This window comes from Solanum pennellii, chromosome 1, assembly GCF_001406875.1.
Source record: "Solanum pennellii chromosome 1, SPENNV200".
NCBI classification, from domain to species: domain Eukaryota; kingdom Viridiplantae; phylum Streptophyta; class Magnoliopsida; order Solanales; family Solanaceae; genus Solanum; species Solanum pennellii.
Window position 1 is genome coordinate 104460382 of NC_028637.1, and position 17849 is coordinate 104478230.

A 17849-nucleotide genomic window follows, 5' to 3' on the forward strand; every position below is an offset into this window, starting at 1 on the left:
TTATTCTTTAATAAGAAGTCTTAAATTTGAGCTTCGAAAATGAAGTCATCTTTGATGGCACAAATCACGAGTTGCAGGGTAACAAAGCAGACCAGGCAAGGGCAAATGCAACATCAAAGGCTAGATTCATATGAACCTAGTAATTTTGTCATAAAATGATCACTAAACTCGCAATAAATAATAGGCCAAAACTCATATTTTTAATTTACATATCAAATATGTTCAGTATTAAGAATCTAAAAAGTTGAATTAACAAAACATTAATCAACAAAAATAGATATCCGACACCTGATGAGAAAAAAAAAATACTAGTCTAATCTACAGAAATCGCATAAGAAAAATATACCTACATTGTAAATTCATATATTAAGAAAATTGGACTCTGACATTTAGAAGATTTATCACATTTTCAGAGAGTTAAAAAAATGGTATTAATCAGTTAACAAACATAACACTCTATTGAGGTATATTTGTGGAACAAAATATTGATCCAACACTTTAATTTATCCTTTAAATTACTCTTGAAATGCGATGGAATAAAGTGGTTACTATTATTATTATAAATAATAAATTATAACCCAACAGGAAGAGTAATCAAATAATGTGTTAACATTTGTTTTAGTTATTGCAGTGATTTTTAACATAATAAATTTCTACTTTTACAACGAATTTGAATTTAAGATTTTATTTAGTTTGTTGAGATATTGTAGATTTTTTTAAAAAAAAAGTAAACTAGACAAATCTTTTGTTTTAAATTGACCCAAATTCTACGTTTAAACCTATTTTTTAGTCATGACAAACATTTTCTCTATAAAAGATGAAAATTATCAAATTTGATTAGTGAAAATGAGATAATATTTTTAAAATTATAATTTGTGAATGTTGTAATGAAAGAACATATTCTGCAATTCTATCATTGTCCAAATTAAAGTACTTTTTAAGAAAAAAAATGAAAGTTCAAAAGCATTAAAAATAATTAACACTAACTTGAAAGGCAATATTTGAGAAATTGTAACAACTAAAGCGATTGCAGGAGCTTCATAGACACTTCCTGTCTTCTTAAAATGATGAGACAAAATAGAGAGAATTATAATAATACTTGATATTAAACACATAAGAGTGTACGTGAAACATATATATTATGCAATCAACGTAGCGCACACTTAATTAATCATGTCCATGCTTTCGAAATCTGATGTAAAAAATGGTTTATATATAAACACAGATCATGTCCGGCTAATTGTATGTGGTAAAATAGATCAATCATAGTTTCTACATATGTTGATTAAGAAAAAATAAACATTTAACGACAGAGTGAAAAACAATGTAAGTTGGCTTATCAAAAAATAAAATTACAGAAAAAAAGTGCTTCACTTTATTTGATAGCAAATTTCATTTTTGTACAATTTATGAGTAAATAATATGTGGATACTAAAATCATCCATCACTCAACTCATTTTTATTCACATGACAAGTCAAATATTTATCCATTCACATCTAACCCAAATTCAACTCATTCAGATGCGATCTAATCCTCTGTTGGCTAGCCAACACAAGTCATGACACATGAATAACACCATAGTTACTCAAGGAGAAGTTGACAATGTTTGTTTGGAAGGTTTTGGCATTTCTGTCTTTAATACACTTAGAATCTCAGGATCTGAAATAACGGGTAATTCAGGCTTTGTAAGTGTTGGGATCTTTGATTTTGGGGTAGTTGGTACCTCACGGTTTGGTGCACTTGGTATTTCATGCCTAGAAACACTTGGAGTCCCAGGTTCTGGGGCTGCTGAAATATCAGACTTTGAAGAATTAGTGGTTTCGGGTTTTAATAAACTGGGTATCTCTGGATTTAAGAAACTAGGTTTCTCAAAATTTGGAGATCTTAGGATCTCATGCTTCGACAAACTTGGCGTCTCAGACTTTGGGGAACTTGGTGTGTCGGGATTTAGTGAACTAGGAGTTACAGGTTTTGGAAAACTTGGAGTCTCAAAACTTGGGATGTCAGGCTTTGAGGAGCTTGGCGTCTCGTGCTTTGGGGAACTTGGGGTCTCGTGCTTTGGGGAGCTTGGCATCTCGGGCTTTGCGGAACTTGGCGTCTCAGGCTCAGGGGAGCTTGGCGTCTCAGGCTTTGGGAAGCTTGGAGTCTCTGGCTTAGGAAAGCTTGGCATCTCGGGCTTTGCGGAACTTGGCGTCTCGGGCTTTTGGAAGCTTGGAGTCTCGGGCTTAGGGAAGCTTGGCGTTTCGAGCTTTGGGAAGCTTGGAGTCTCAGGCTTTGTGGAACTTGGGGTCTCGGGCTTTGGGAAGATTGGCGTCTCAGGCTTTGTAGAACTTGGGGTCTCGGGCTTCGGGGCGCTTGGGGTCTCGGACTTCGGGGAGCTTGGAGTCTCGGGCTTTGGGGAGCTTGGCATTTTGGGCTTTGCGGAACTTGGCATCTCGGGCTTTAGAGAGCTTGGCGTCTCGAGCTTTTCGAAGCTTGGCGTCTCGGGCTTTGGGGAACTTGGAGTCTGGGGCTTTAGGGAACTTGGTGTCTCAGGATTTTGAGAGCTTGGGGTCTCGGGCTTTGGGGAACTTAGCGTCTCCGGCTTTAGGGAGCTTGGCGTCTCAGGTTTTGAAAATGTAGGAGTCTTGGGATTCGGGGAACTTGAAGTCTCGGGCTTTGAGAAACTAGGATTCTCGGTCTTAGGGGAAGTTGGAATCTCAGGCTTTGAAAAACTAGGAGTCTCGGGTTTCGGGAAACTAGGGGTCTCAAGATTCGGGGAACTTGGAGTCTCGGATTTTGAAAAACTAGGAGTTTCAGGCTTTACGAAACTTGAAAGACTTGGAGAACTTGGAGTCTCAGGCTTTGAGAAACTTGATATCTCGGGCGTTGGGGAACTTGGTGCCTCAGGCTTTGAAAAACTAGGTGTCTCAGGCTTTAGGGAATTTTGTGTCTTAGGGCTTGGAGAACTTGGCATTTCAGGTTTTGTGAAAGTAGTGATCTCAGACTTTGGGGAACTCGGAGTCTTAGGTTTTGAAAAACTCGGAGTCTCAGATTTTGGGGAACTTGATATATCAGGCTTTGAAAAGCTAGGAGTCTCAAACTTTGAGAAGCTAGGGGTCTCGGGCTTTGAGAAACTAGGAGTCTCAAACTTTGGGAAGCTAGGGGTCTCGGGCTTTGAGAAACTAGGGGTCTCAGGCTTAGGAGAACTTGGAATTTCAGGCTTTGAGAATGTATGAGTCTCTAACTTTGGGGAACTTGGAGTCTCAGACTTTGAGAAAGTAGGAGTCTTAGGCTTTGAGAAACTAGGAGTCTCAGGCTTTGAGAAACTAGGGGTTTTAGGCTTTGAAAAACTTGGGGTCTCGAGCTTTGGAGAATCAGAGGTCTCTGGCTTTGGGGAATTAGGAGTGTCAGGCTTTGAAAAACTAGGAATCTCGGGTTTTGTAGAACTAGGGGTCTCTGGCTTTGAGAAACTTGGGATCTCAGTCTTTGAGAAAGTAGGAGTCTGAGGCTTTGATAAAGTAGGGGTCTCGGGCTTTGGGGATGTAGGAGTAATAGGATCTGAGGATTTAGGAGTCTCGACCATTGAAAAACTAGGGGTCTCAGGCTTTGCAAAGGTAGGATTCTCAGACTTTGGTGAACCAGGGGTCTTGGGCTCGGAGAAACTAAGAGACGTGGGCTTTGAGAAAGTTGAAGTCTCAAGCTTTGGAGAACTAGAGGTATCAGGTTTTGAAAAACTAGGAGTCTTGGGCTTTGAGAAACTACTAGTCTTAGGTTTTGAGAAACTAGGAGTTTCAGGCTTTGAGAAACTAGGTGTCTCAGACTTTGTGAAACTAGGTGTCTCAGGCTTAGAGAAACTAGGAGTTTCTGTCGTTGAGAAACTAGGAGCCTCAGGTTTTGAGAAACTAGGGGTTTCAGATTTTGAAAAACTAGGATTCTGGGGTTTTGAAAATGTAGGGGTCTCTGATTTTGAGAAAGTAGAGGTTTCAGGTTTTGAAAAACTAGGTGCCTCAGGCTTTGAGAAACTAGGAGTTTCAGGCTTTGAGAAAGTAGGTTTTGAGAAACTAGGTGTTTCAGGTTTTGAAAAACTAGGGATGTCAGGCCCTGCGAGACTAGGGATCTCAGGCTTTGAAAGACTAGGTGAATTGGAGAAACTTGTGGTAGTTGGTGTTGAGAAACTAGGGGTCTCAGGTTTTGAAAAACTAGAAGTTCCGGGCTTTGAGAAAATAGGAGTTTCGGGCTTTGAGAAACTAGGAGTCTCGGGCTTTGAGAAACCAGGTGTTTCAGGTTTAGAGAAACTAGGGTTCTCAGGCTTTGACAAACTAGGTGTTACAGGCTTTGAGAAACTAGGAGTTTGGGGCTTTGAGAAACTAGGGTTCTCAGGCTTTGAAAGACCGGGGGAATTGGAGAAACTTGGGGTAGCAGGCATTGAGGGACTAAGGATAGTGGGCGTCGAGAAACTTGGGACAGCGGCCATTGAAAAACTAGGAGTAGCGGATCCTGTAAAACTAGGGGTTTGAAGAAGGCGACGTGCCGTTATAGTAGTTATCATGCCGTCATGGATAAAGTATATAAAAGCAAACAATAAGATGGAGGACAAGTTGTAATGCCAAGCCATTCTTCTGCTGATGCAAGAAACTTAGAGAAAAATGTGGTAAGAGAAAATAAAATTTTGATATATTAATTGTTTCCCATTTAGCTATATATAGAATTTTAAAGGCATGTAAAAGGGAGGATTTCAATACTTGATAGGTTAGTTGTCCTATTTATTTGCCAATATTATAGTATCTAGAATTTGTATTATGATAGCAATATTATAGTATCTTGAATATCTCTAGAATAAAGAAATGCTCAGATTTTCTAGCTTAATTGAGATTATTAAGGAAGCAAACAATCGTTGAACTATTTACTAATTACCTTTAAATTATCAATCACAATGTCTTTTAATTATGTCCTTTCTTTATTTCTAGCCTTTCACTTAGGATAAAATTAAAATAAAAGTGGGTATAAGAGAGACATGTCATATCTTAATCATACATAATTGAACTTAATGTACATATCACTCTATCACGATAAAAACAGCGTTGATTTCTTCTTGTAATAACTGAAATCATTACACTTTTCACTAAATATCTTTAAAAATAAACATATAAACGTCCTTAGTCTTATTTTAAAAGGCATTGTTTGATTGAATATCGTGCCATGATGTTAACTTGATTTAAGTATTTATATTATAACTAAAAATATTAAAATAATTATGGATAATTTAATTTGATGGAGAAAACATTACATTATATGAATACACTTAAAAGTTATAATCAACTATCGACAAAATAATACTCCATATTTCAGTAAAATATGATAACATTTGGGAGCACTGGGATGTCCCAGTTCAAAGAAATAAAAAGTTGACTAACTCGGAACAAAATTAGGCTTTGTATGGAACAATAGTGACACAAAGACTAGTTATCAACAAGCTATCATCAATATATCATTGTTGTAGAGACATGAAGGGGAATAAATATTTATAAATCCTTAATCAGATTTCTTAAATTCGAGCTTCGAAAATGGAGTACCTTTGGTGGCATAAATCATGAGTTGCAGGATGACAAGGCAGGCAAGGTCAAATGTAGCACGAAAAATTAGATTCATCTGAACTTAGTAATTTTGTTGTGGAGTTTATGGGCAAAAAGATCACTAAAATCACAACAAATAATAAGCTTGAAATCATACTTCTAGTTTACAAATCAAATAAGTTCAGTATTAAGAATCTTAAAAATTTAACCAACAAAATATAAATTCTAGATCCATCTCTAAAAATAAATATTTGACACCTGATGGGAAAAAAAGACTAGTACAATCCACAGAAATGGCGTAAGAAATATATAACTACACTTGAAACATTTATCACATTTTTAGAGAGTTGAAAATAATGATATCAATCAGTTAACAAACACAACTCTATAGTGGTGTATTTATGGAACAAAATATTCAACGTGCACTTTAAAAGGAAAAATGTCTGAAATATATTTAAACTTTGACCGAAATTTCTGTTACGATACTAAACTTTGGAAATGACCTTTTACCCCTGCACTATTTATTAGTGTATTTTGAAGGCATATATGTGTCTACGTGGACATAAAAAATATGCATAATTATGAATATAATGTGTCTATGTCTGCAAATATATACCTTTAAAATAAACTATTATATAGTTCAGGAGAAAAAGGTCCTCCACAAAGTTTGATATCGTAACAATAATTTCGGCTAAAGTTAAAATATTTTTTCAGACCCTTTTCCCAATTTAAAATATGCTAAGTTATCCTTTATATCATACTCTTGAAATGTGATGGAAGAAAGTGGTTACTATTACTGTAAATTATTAAAGAAAACTGAGAAGGAAGAGTAGCCAAATAATGCATTAACATTTGTTTTAGTTATTGAAGTATTTTAAACATAATAAGTTGTTACTTTTTACTTTTTAGAATGAATTTGAAATAACTTTACTTGCTATTCATAATAACTACAACATGAAAAGAATATGATAACTGAAAGATAACACCGATATAAAATCATTATCGTCTAAAATATTAATTTGCATTGTGAAGTTAGTTTCAAAAAAATTTAAGAATCACTGAGTCATTAGCAAGGTAATTACCAAAACATTAATCTTGGCATTGACATCTTCTAACAAAATTACATGTTAGAAATTTCTTCTTCTTATAAACATAGTAAATGAGTACATCAAAAAATTTACAGTGAAATTTAGAGTGTTGATGAATTTTTAGAAAATACGTAAATTGTGTATATATAATTCAAAATTCCCTCTAGTTTTTTTGTTGCCACTATGTGCGTACTATTTTCTTTCAAAGTAACTAAATGCTAAATTATAGAAGTATATACAAAGTACCCTTTTGTAGTTTAATTCAATGAGCTCTAATTTTAGCATCTACCATTTTAGCATACAAAAACTTCGTACCAAAAGTTAGAAACTACAACTTCTAGTATATGTATTTATTGACTAAGAAAAGAGAAATATCTAAAGTGAAAAGCAATATGTAGGTTGGCTTATCAAAATAAAAAATTAAATAAAAAGAAAGTGCTTCACTTTATTTGATAGTTAATTTCAATTTTGTACAATTTATGAGTAGATAATAAGTGGATATAATAATATCATCCATCATTCAACCCATTTTTATTCACATAAAATACCGTCTAGTCGAATATTTTATCCATTTGCATCTAACCCATTGTCAACTCATTCATATGCGATATAGTTCGTTTGTTAGCTAGCATAAGTCATGACACATGAATAACACCATAGTTACTCATGGAGAAGTTGACAATGTTGGTTTAGAAAGTTTTTGGATTTTCTGTCTTTATCACACTAGGAATCTCAAGATTTGAAACAATTGGTAATTCAGGCTTTGTAAAAGTTGGGATATCAGGTTTTGAGGTAGTTGGTAGCTCACGCTTTGTCACACTTGGTATTTAAGGTTCTAGGGCTGCTGTTGGGGCTGCTGGAATATCAGGCTTTGAAGAATTAGAGGATTTGAATTTAAAGAAACTAGGTATCTCAGGCTTTGAGAAACTAGGAATCTCAAATTTAGGAAAACTTGGGGTCTCAAGATTCGGCAAACTTGGCGTCTCAGACTTTGGGGAACTTGGTGTGTCGGGCTTTTGGGAACTAGGAGTTTCGGATATTGGAAAATTTGGAGTCTCGAAACTTGGGGTGTGAGGCTTTGGGGAGCTTGGCGTCTCGAGCTTTGTGGAACTTGGGTTCTCGGGCTCTGGGGAACTTGGGTTCTCAGGCTTTGTCAAGCTAGGCATCTCAGGCTTTGCGGAACTTGGCATCTCAGGCTTTGGGGAGCTTGGCGTCTTAGGCTTTGGGAAGCTTGGCGTCTCAGACTTTGCAGAACTTGGGGTCTCACGCTTTGAGGAACTTGGGGTCTCGGGCTTTGAGAAACTAGGAATCTCAGGCTTTGAGAAACTAGGGGTCTCGGGCTTTGGAGAACTTGGAGTCTCAGGCCTTGGAGAACTAGGGGTCTCGGGTTTTGAAAAAATAGGGGTCTCAGGCTTTGAGAAACTTGGGGTCTCGGGCTTTGGAGAACTTGGAGTCTCAGGCTTTGAGAAACTAGGAGTCTCAGGTTTTGTGATACTTGGTGTCTCGGGCGTTGAAGAACTTGGAGTCTCAGGCTTTGAGAAACTTGGAGTCTCGGGCTTAGAGAAACTTGGGATCTCAGGCTTTGAAAAGCTAGGGATTACATGCTTAGGGGAACTTGGGGTCTCGGGATTTTGAGAATTAGGGTTTTTAGGCTTTGACAAAGTAGGGATCTCGGACTTTGGGGATCTTGGAGTCTCTAATTTTGGGGAACTTGGCATCTCTGGCTTTGAGAAACTAGGGGTTTCTGGCTTTGAGTAGCTCAAGGTCTCAGGCTTTGGAGAATTTGGGGTCTCGGACTTTGGAGAACTTAGGATTTCAGACTTTGGGAAAGTTGGGGTCTCAGACTTTGGGAAACTCGGAGTCTCAGGATTTGAGAAAGTTGAAATCTCGGGTTTTGATAAACTAGGGTTTTCAGGCTTTGAAAAACTAGAGGTCTCGAGATTTGGAGAATCAGGAGTCTCGGGCTTTGGAGAACTAGGAGTCTTAGATTTTGAGAAAGTAGGAGTCTCAGGTTTAGAGAAACTAGGGGTCTTTGGCTTTAAAAAACTTGGGATATCGGGCTTTGAGAAAGTAGGAATTTTGGGCTTTGGTGAAGTAGGAGTCTCAGGCTTTAAGAAACTAGTGGTCTCTGGTTTTGATAAAGTAGGGGTTTCGGGCTTCGAAAAAGTAGAAGTCTCAGGCTTTGTGAAACCAGGGGTTTCCGGTTTTGAGAAAGTACGGGTCTCAGGCTTTGAGAAACTAGGGGTTTCGGGCTTTGAAAAAGTAGGATTTTTGGGCGTTGGTGAAGTAGGAGTCTCAGGATTTGAAAAAGTAGGGGCTTCGGGCTTTGAGAAAGTAGGAGTATTAGGCTTTTGGGAACTAGGGGTCTTGGGTTCTACGGAAATAGGAGTTTTAGGCTTTGAAAAAGTAGGAGTCTTAGGCTTTTGGGAACTAGGGGTCTCGGGTTTTGAGAAACTAAGAGTTTTGGGCTTTGAGAAACTAGGAGTTTCTTGCTTTGAGAAACTAGGAGTTTCGGGCTTTGAAAAACTAGGGGTTTTGGGTTTTAAGAAACTAGGAGTTTCGGGCTTAGAGAAACTAGGTGTCTCAGGCTTTGAGAAACTAGGAGTTTCGGGTTTTGAGAAACCAGGAGTTTCTGGCTTTGAGAAACTAGGAGTTTCGGGTTTTGAGAAACTAGGTTTTTCTGGCTTTGAGAAACTAGAAGTTTCGGTCTTTGAGAAACTAGGGGTTTTGGGTTTTGAGAAACTAAGAGTCTCGGGCTTTGAGAAACTAGGTGTTGTTGGGAATTAAACACACAACACACACAAATAATCTAGAGAAAAGAGAAACGGAACACAAACGGGACACACAAGAATTTAACGTGGTTCGGTTTCCCTACTCCACGACTGTAACAGGAGGATTTTATTTCACTTGTGCTACTACAGAATTACAAATACAAGGATCATATTTATAGGAAAACCAAATGGTTAACCTAGGGTTTCAGTAATGGGTCGGGCCGGCTCACAAGCCTCCACAAAGCCCAACAATCTCCCACTTGGAGGCTTGAAGAATTTCAACTGTCATCCACTTAGAACACTTGTATGTCTAGTAATCTTTTTCAACTCTCTCCTGCTACAGCGGCCTTCTCATCAGTCAACTGAAAGGCCCGTTGAAGCTCCCCGAAGCTTCAACACATCAGTCACGGCTGAAACTGCCCTTGACTCGTCCTCGGTCCCTACCGGCTCCCACTTGAGACACGAACTGCCGGATCCTAGAACTCCCTGAGAACAAACACTCTCCATACTCAGCAAGATATTTTCTGGAGACGTATCAACAGCTGGAATACTGGTTCTCTTGACCCACTGTCTTCTAGGAGCCTTGGCTGAAGCACGGCCGGTGCTCCCACTGCCACAAACGCCTCTGACTGGTCTTCCTGAACCTTTCCTTGCTCGTTCATCCTGAATCTGACCTGTGGCTCTGGGTTTCTTTCTTGCAAAGACAACCTTCTTCTGCCCACGAGATTCTGTGAACCGGACTTTGTTTTTCTTCTGAACTGGGACGGTCACTCCCTCAGACGGTAATCCGACAATATACAACGATCCTCTTTTTGTTCCACGAGCCATGACAAGATTGCCCCTCACGACCTTCCACTGCCCATTTCCGAACTTCACATGATGTCCCTGTTCATCCAACTGCCTAACAGAAATCAAACTTTTCGTCAAGCTTGGAACAACTCTGACATCCTTCAAGGTCCAGAAACCGACTGGCGTCTTCAGCACCATGTCACCCATGCCCGTAACATCAAGAGCTCTATCGTCTGCAAGCCTTACCTTTCCAAAGTCTCCAATAACCAGATTCTGCAATGCTTCACTGCTGTGGGTAGCGTGAAAAGAAGCACCAGAATCCATGACCCAGGAATCCACATTGCTCTCCGCGCAACAGATAAACAAATCCTCGTTGACGCTGTCTTCTGCAATGTTGACTTGTTTGTCTTTCTGGCATTGATTCCTGAAATGCCCCACCTCCTTGCAGTTCCAACATGTTACACCTGAGCCATCCCGAGCCTTTGACTGACTCCTTCTTCGGTTCCTGCTCCCACTACCTCTGTTATTTCCTCTGCCTCTGACGACGTTTAGCATATCACCTGATGATTCTCCAGAACTCCTTCTTCTGACATCCTCGCCAAGAACGAGATCACGAATCTTCTCAAAGGTGAATCCATTAGGTCCCACTGAACTGGCAACTGCTGTAACCGTTCCGGACCAACTGTCAGGCAATGATGATAACAGTAGTAAAGCTTGAACTTCATCATCGAACTTAATGCCAACTGACAAAAGTCTGGCTAAGATCGAATTCAATGAGTTGATGTGCTCGGTAACTGAACTGCCTTCCTTCATCTTTGTGTTCACCAACTCTCTAATCAGAAAAATTTTGTTTGCTGCAGATGGCTTCTCGTACATGTTAGACAAGGCTTCCAAGATGCCTTTCGCTGTCTTCTCCTTAAGAATGTTGAACGCAACATTCTTGGTCAACGAGAGTCGGATAACTGACATAGCTTTCCGATCCAAAACTGCCCACTCTGCATCAGACAATTTTCCTTGCTTGTCACCCAACACTACGTCCAAATCTTTCTGAACCAGCAAATCTTCAATCTGCATCTTCCACCAACTGAAATCTGTACCATCGAACTTCTCAATTCGGAACTTCCCATCTTCTGCCATCTCAAAGGACTTCGGCAATTCCCTTAACGGCGTCTACAGACAGCGGGCGGCGATTTGGACGATGCTCACGATCTGGACGCTCGCGGCTGGATCTGAGGCTCCTCGACGCGGCGGCCACCGGAACGGCGCGACGGACAGCACACGGACGACGGCTGTTCGCACCCTGCGCGGTTCTCCTAGCCGGCTGCTGCTTGAGGTTACCCACACGGTAACGGCGGCTACTCCTCCCTGCACACAGTTCTTCACACAAGAACCCTAGGTGACAATTTCTCACAGTTTGTGTTACAATGTTGTTGAAACCTCGCTCTGATACCAATTGTTGGGAATTAAACACACAACACACACAAATAATCTAGAGAAAAGAGAAACGGAACACAAACGGGACACACAAGAATTTAACGTGGTTCGGTTTCCCTACTCCACGACTGTAACAGGAGGATTTTATTTCACTTGTGCTACTCTGGAATTACAAATACAAGGATCATATTTATAGGAAAGCCAAATGGTTAACCTAGGGTTTCAGTAATGGGTCGGGCCGGCTCACAAGCCTCCACAAAGCCCAACAGGTGTCTCAGGCTTTAAATAACCAGGAGTTTCTGGCTTAGAGAAACTAGGAGTTTCGGGCTTAGAGAGTCTCGGATTTTGAGAAACTAGGAGTTTCGGACTTCGAGAAACTAAGAGTCTGTGGTTTTGAGAAACTAGGAGTCTCGGGTTTTGAGAAACTAGGAGTTTCTGGCTTTGAGAAACTAGGAGTTTCTGGTTTTGAGAAACTAGGAGTTTCAGGTTTTAAGAAACTTGGAGTTTCGGGTTTTGAGAAACTAGGAGTTTCTGGCTTTGAGATACTAGGAGTTTCGGGCTTAGAGAAACTAGGAATCTCGGACTTCGAAAGACTAAGTGAATTGGAGAAACTTGGGCTAGCAGGCTTTGGAAGACCGGGGGAATTTGAGAACATGGGGGTAGTGGGCGTTAAGAAACTAGGAGTTTGTAGAATGCGACGTGCTGTTGTAGTAGTAATCATTTGGTCATGTATAAAGTAGATAAATGCAACCAATAAGATGGAGAAAAATTTGTAATGTTGAACCATTTTTTCAGCCGATGCAAGAAGCTTAGAGTATCATATGTTAAGAGCAAATGAAGTTTTGATATTCCAATAGTTTTTCATTTAGCTATATATAGATTTTTACAAGAATATAAAAAGGAGGATTTCAATATTTGATACGTTAGTTGACCTATTATCTGCCAATATTATAGTATATAGAATTTGTCTTGTAAGCAATATCATAGTATCTTGAATATCGCTAAAATAAAGGAATACTCAGATTTACTAGCTTATATGAGATTATTAAGGAATCAAAATTTTGTTAAATATTTATAATCACCTCTAAATTTTCAATTACAGTGTATTTTATGTTCTTTCTTTATTTGTTGTTTGTCTCTTTAAATCAAATTAAAATAAAAAGTGGGTGCAGAGACGCAACATATCTTAATCAAATATAGTTTAATTTGACATGCATAACACTCTATCACGATAATGATGAGAATGTTGGTTCTTCTTTACAAAAAAAATCATTACACTTGAACTAAATGTTTTTATAATCAAAATATAAACTCTCTTTGTCTTATTTTATAAAGCATTGTTTGACTGAATATCACATCTTAATGTTAACTTGATATAAGTATTTATATTATTAATAAAAATATTTAAATAATTATTGATAATTTAATTTGATGGAGAAAATATTACATTATATGAATGCTTAAAAGTTGTCATCTACAGAATAATACGTAATGTATTTAGTAAAATACGATAACATTTGAGACGTCCTAGTAGTTAAGAGAAATAAATATTGTGATATAACTTTGAACATATTATAAACTATACTTATATTGATTGCAGACAAAATTAGGCTTTGTATGGAACAATAGCTATAGAAAGAGTAGCTACTACAAAGATATCATTAATCATTCTGGTAGAGATGCGGAGAGAGTAAACGTTTATTAATCATTAATCATACTCTTAAATTTGAGATTCGGGAATGGAGTCACCTTTGGTGGCACAAATCATGAGTTTCCGGGTGACAAAGCAGGAAGGGGAAAAATACTAGATTCAAAGGCAAAATTTGAGACCAAATAGAGCCTTTTCCGTGGATTCGAAATGTGATGGGGAAAAATGGTTCAGTCATAAACAACGATTGGGAAGAAACAGATATAATGGCCGGCTAATGATATATAGGAACTAAGCCAGAGTAAAATAGATCAATCATATATTACACTGTAAATATTGCATATATCACTTATATAGTATAATGACACGTAAATCGTGGTACATCGAATTCACGTACTATAATAGACTTACAATTTCTACTCCTAGCAGAAAGTATCCAATACTATCTCCATGTCGAGAACTTCATAGACTGATATGCAAATCACAAAACATCAGTTGGCTACTTTCTAATAGAATGAAAGTAGCATATAATTTACTTAAGGAAAAGTTGGTTTAGTCATTTTTGGAATTTCTGGCTTTGGCACTGCTGGAATTTCTGGCTTTTTCAGGGGAGGAAGCTCGGGTTTTGGCATTGCTGGAATCTCATGTTTTGGCATAGTCGAAAGCTCGGGTTTTGGAACAATGAGGATCTTAAGCTTTTGCAAAGTCGGTAATTCAGGTTTTGGAATAGTTGGGAGCTCATGCTTTGGCACATTAGGAACTTCAGGCTTTTTCATAGCAGAAGGAACCTCAGTGTTTGGCACTGCTGGGATTTTTGACTTTTTCAAGGGAGATAACTCTAGTTTTGGCATAGCTGGGATCTCAGGCATCTTAGGCTTTGGCAAAGTTGGTAGATCAGGCTTGGGGAAAGTTGGTACCTCGGGTTTTGGAACAGTCGGGATTTCAAGCTTTGGCAAGGCTGGAACTTTTGGGAGTTCTAGTTTAGGTATCTCAGCAATGGGCGTCTCTAGGAGGTGGCGTGCAGTCACACCACTTATGTTGCCATGAATGAAGAATATATTGAGAACTGCAAGTAGTAAAAGAGAGGATAGGTGGTAATGCTGAGCCTTTTTTTGCAAATCTTAGAACTATAAAGAAGAATGTGTAGACTCAATGTGATTCGGATGTGGCATTGGCTTTAAGTCTGTTGCTATATATAGGTTTTAAAATGGACTTTTGGATTTTGTTTGTTTAGTAAGGATCCATGTAATTGAACTTCTCATCCACTTAGCTTTTAGTTGGTACCTCAAAAGCCAATCTGGATGACCTAATTACAAAATAGTGTAACTTGTCACAAACACATAGGTTATGATGGCAACCCGATACAAATTCATTCCTTATTACTCCCTCCGTCCAAAAATAAATGAATTTTTTGGGTTGTTACACCACTAAAATAAGCTATTGACATTAATTAAATGATACTTCGTCAATATTTAAATGGTAAAATTAGCTTATGACATTATTTTGGACCAGATAGAGTAGCTTATTTCATTGTCTTGAAAAGAGAAAAATCCTGGATTCACATTATACCACAAAATGTCAATACAATTCTCCAAGAAATGAAAAAAAAATTAATACTGAAAGAACAATATATCAGATTCGTATAAAAAAAGTTAATACCGAAAGAATGGCATACAGGGGCGGATTTAGGTAGGATGAAGGACTTCCGACATCTTAAAGACATATATGCAAAATAAAGTATTTCATTATAAATAAAAATAAATGAAACCACTTCCCATAGTCAATTGGTTCACTGGCAAAGCACCTAATTTCACACGGTTCTGCAATCTTTCACTTTAAAATTTTAGAGTTTTACTGCTTAATAAAAAAATGATGCCCGGTTGAATGGATATGACTTTCTACCTTTTATAAGGAAAAAATTGAAATATATCATCTAGCCACATCAACTTTTGCAGTACGAAAGGGACAATAAATAACTATAAACCATATTCTGATTCAATTACTTGGACTTGCTTATTGCTTTCTCAGGGATGATGTTGATTAAGATCATTTGTGAAATCGAATGAATGATGAGTTTTTGACTGGTTGTTTGATGTAAAAAAAAACGAAAACTTGTTGAAGTAATAAACTAATATCTTCTAATATGACGTCTCTACAATATTTGTTCTTTGTTTACTCCTCTAAATATAGATGCCGCTTTAAAAAAAATTGAGTATAGTATAAGGTTGGAGATTCAGGCTTCAACTAGGCCGAAATATTTGAGGGGTTTAGGAATCTCAGGGAATGGCCTCTCTAGATAGAACCTGTAGTTGCACCAGCTAATAGGCCAAGCATGAAAGCATAATTTGTTCTCATCTTTCTTTTAGAGCAGACTAAATAGAGGTAACTGAGTCCATTTGATATGCATAAGGATAAACGAAACAAAGGGCAAAAATAGCTAAATCATCAATTTTGTACTATGCTTAAATATGCTAATTCATCCTTATTCCACACTCTTGAAATGTAATGGAAGAAATTGGTTACTATAAATTAGGAAAGAAAAAAACTAGAGGGAAAGAGTGTATAGATAAGGAATGAGCAAAAACAGAGCTTACCAATGATACAAACTACATCGAAATAACATAGATCATAGCTTATTAATAACAATTACATAAAACACTTATACAGTATAATGACACGTCAAACATGGTACATCAAATTCAAACACTATTATAGAAGAATTACTATTTCTACTCCTAGCAGAGAGTGTCCAATACTATCTCCATATCATGGTTCATGTGCAAGTTTCATAGACTGAGATAGAAATCGTAAAACATCAGTTGGGTACTTTCTAATAGAGTGAAAGTAGCACATAATTACTCATGTACTTGCAGGTTTGTACGGTGGAGAAAGTGAAGGAAGAGTTGGTTTAGGTAGTTCCAAGATTTCAGGCTTTGGCATAGTTGGGACTTTTAGCTTCAGAAGCTCGGGAACTTTTGGCTTTGGTAGTTTTGGGATTTCAGGCTTGGGCATAGTTGGGACTTATAGCTTTGGAAGCTCGGGAACTTTTGGCTTTGGTAGTTCTGGGATTTCAGGTTTCGGCATGGTTGGGACTTTTAGCTTTGTAAGCTCGGAAACTTTTGGCTTTGGTAGTTCTGGATTTTCAGGCTTTGGCATAGTTGAGACTTTTAGCTTTGGAAGCTCTGGAACTTTTGGCTTTGGTAGTTCTGGAATTTCAGGCTTTGGCATAGTTGGGACTTTTAGCTTTGGAAGCTCGGGAACTTTTGGATTTGGTAGTTCTGAAATTTCAGGCTTTGACATAGTTGGTACTTCTAGCTTTGGAATTTCAGGGACTTTTGGATTTGGTAGTTCTGGAATTTCAGGTTTGTGCATAGTTGGGACTTTTAGGTTTGGAAGCTCGAGGACTTTTGGCTTTGGTAATTCTTGGATTTCAGGCTTTGGCATAGCTGGAGGATGCTCAATCTTTGGCGCTGCTGGGATTTCTGGCTTTTTCAAGGGAGGAAACTCGGGTTTTGGTATTGTTGGAAGATCAGGCTTCGGTACAGTTAGGAGTCTCGAGCTTCGGTATAGTTGGGATCTCAGGCTCTGGTATAGTCGGGATCTCTACTTTTTTCATAGCTGGAAGAACCTGATCAATCTTTGGCATTGCTGGAACTTCTGACTTTTTCAAGGCTCGAGTTTTGGCATTGTTGGAATCTCAAGCTTTGGCAGAGAAGGAAGCTCGGGTTTTGGCACAACTGGAATCTCAGGCTTTTGCAAAGTTGGTAATTCAGGCTTTGACAAAGTTGGTAACTCGGGCTTTGGGGCAGTTGGTAGCTGGGGCTTCGGAACAGCGGGGATCTCAGGCTTTAGTATGGTTGGCAGCTCAGGCTTAGGCAGAGTTTGGATTTCAAGCTTTGGCAAGGCTGGAACTTTCGGTAGTTCTGGTTTAGGTATCTCTGGGACGGGTGTCTCTAAGAGGTGGCGTACAGCCGCACCAGTTATGTTGCCATGAATAAAGAATAAATTAAGAAATGCAAGTAGTAAGAGGGAGGAAACGTGGTAATGCTGACCCATTTTACACAGATTGTAGAAGCGAAAAGAAGAATAATGTGTAAGACTCAATGTGTTGGGATGTGACATTGGCTTTATGTCTGTTGCTTTATACAGTTTTTAAAAATGCAATTACAAGGACTTTCAGGATTTTGTTTGTTAGCCACGGACCTGAGTAGTTGAATTTCTCATCAAACTAATTAGCTTCAAGCCTGGTACTTCAAAAGTCAATTTAGTGTTGGGTTTTATTTGCCCTAAATTTCTTACTATAAATAGGTTTTCCTTGTAGGAAAAGGTTTTGGATTGACTAATCCTTTTCTTGTAGGAAAAGGTTTAGGACTCTATAAATAGAGGCTTGTTCCTTCTAACTTAATCAGCATTCACAATGTAGTCTTAAGGGCTTTGAGAGTTTTGGTTAGAGGGAGAATTTATGGGTCACAAGCTTGATACGTTATCACTTGTGTGAACCTCCCATGTATTCCGAGTGATTTGGTTGAGGTTGTTTCCCTCTGTATTTTGTACTCTCATATT

At 38.3% G+C, this 17849-nt stretch overlaps 6 protein-coding genes across 6 annotated transcripts; all 6 read right to left on the reverse strand.

The window, feature by feature from the left end:
• Positions 1-1374: 1374 nt before the first annotated feature.
• LOC107025943 (proline-rich extensin-like protein EPR1) lies at positions 1375-4598 on the reverse strand. Its single transcript, XM_015226751.2, has one exon. The coding sequence runs from the start codon at positions 4596-4598 to the stop codon at positions 1587-1589; it is 3012 nt and encodes a 1003-aa protein (XP_015082237.1). The 3' UTR covers positions 1375-1586.
• Positions 4599-7308: 2710 nt separating this feature from the next.
• On the reverse strand, positions 7309-9427 carry LOC107025951 (proline-rich extensin-like protein EPR1; the record flags this gene model as incomplete). The annotated part of the gene is given in 2 exon segments (XM_027913945.1): positions 7309-7338; positions 7340-9427. Coding segments are annotated over 2 exon segments (2118 nt in total), but the record flags the coding sequence as incomplete, so codon positions are not given.
• Positions 9428-11966: 2539 nt separating this feature from the next.
• LOC114075574 (proline-rich extensin-like protein EPR1) lies at positions 11967-12425 on the reverse strand. The gene has a single exon (XM_027913946.1). The coding sequence runs from the start codon at positions 12423-12425 to the stop codon at positions 11967-11969; it is 459 nt and encodes a 152-aa protein (XP_027769747.1).
• A 1397-nt stretch (positions 12426-13822) lies between these two features.
• On the reverse strand, positions 13823-16298 carry LOC107025961 (protein PELPK1-like). Its single transcript, XM_015226775.1, has 2 exons — positions 16154-16298; positions 13823-14352 (listed from the first exon to the last, which is right to left on the reverse strand). The coding sequence occupies exons 1-2, from the start codon at positions 16296-16298 to the stop codon at positions 13823-13825; spliced, it is 675 nt and encodes a 224-aa protein (XP_015082261.1).
• Positions 16299-16307: 9 nt separating this feature from the next.
• LOC107025968 (protein PELPK1-like) lies at positions 16308-16932 on the reverse strand. The gene is made up of 2 exons (XM_015226789.1): positions 16915-16932; positions 16308-16871 (listed from the first exon to the last, which is right to left on the reverse strand). The coding sequence occupies exons 1-2, from the start codon at positions 16930-16932 to the stop codon at positions 16308-16310; spliced, it is 582 nt and encodes a 193-aa protein (XP_015082275.1).
• Positions 16925-17342, reverse strand: LOC107025977 (protein PELPK1-like). The gene has a single exon (XM_015226798.2). The coding sequence runs from the start codon at positions 17340-17342 to the stop codon at positions 16953-16955; it is 390 nt and encodes a 129-aa protein (XP_015082284.1). The 3' UTR covers positions 16925-16952.
• Positions 17343-17849: the final 507 nt, after the last annotated feature.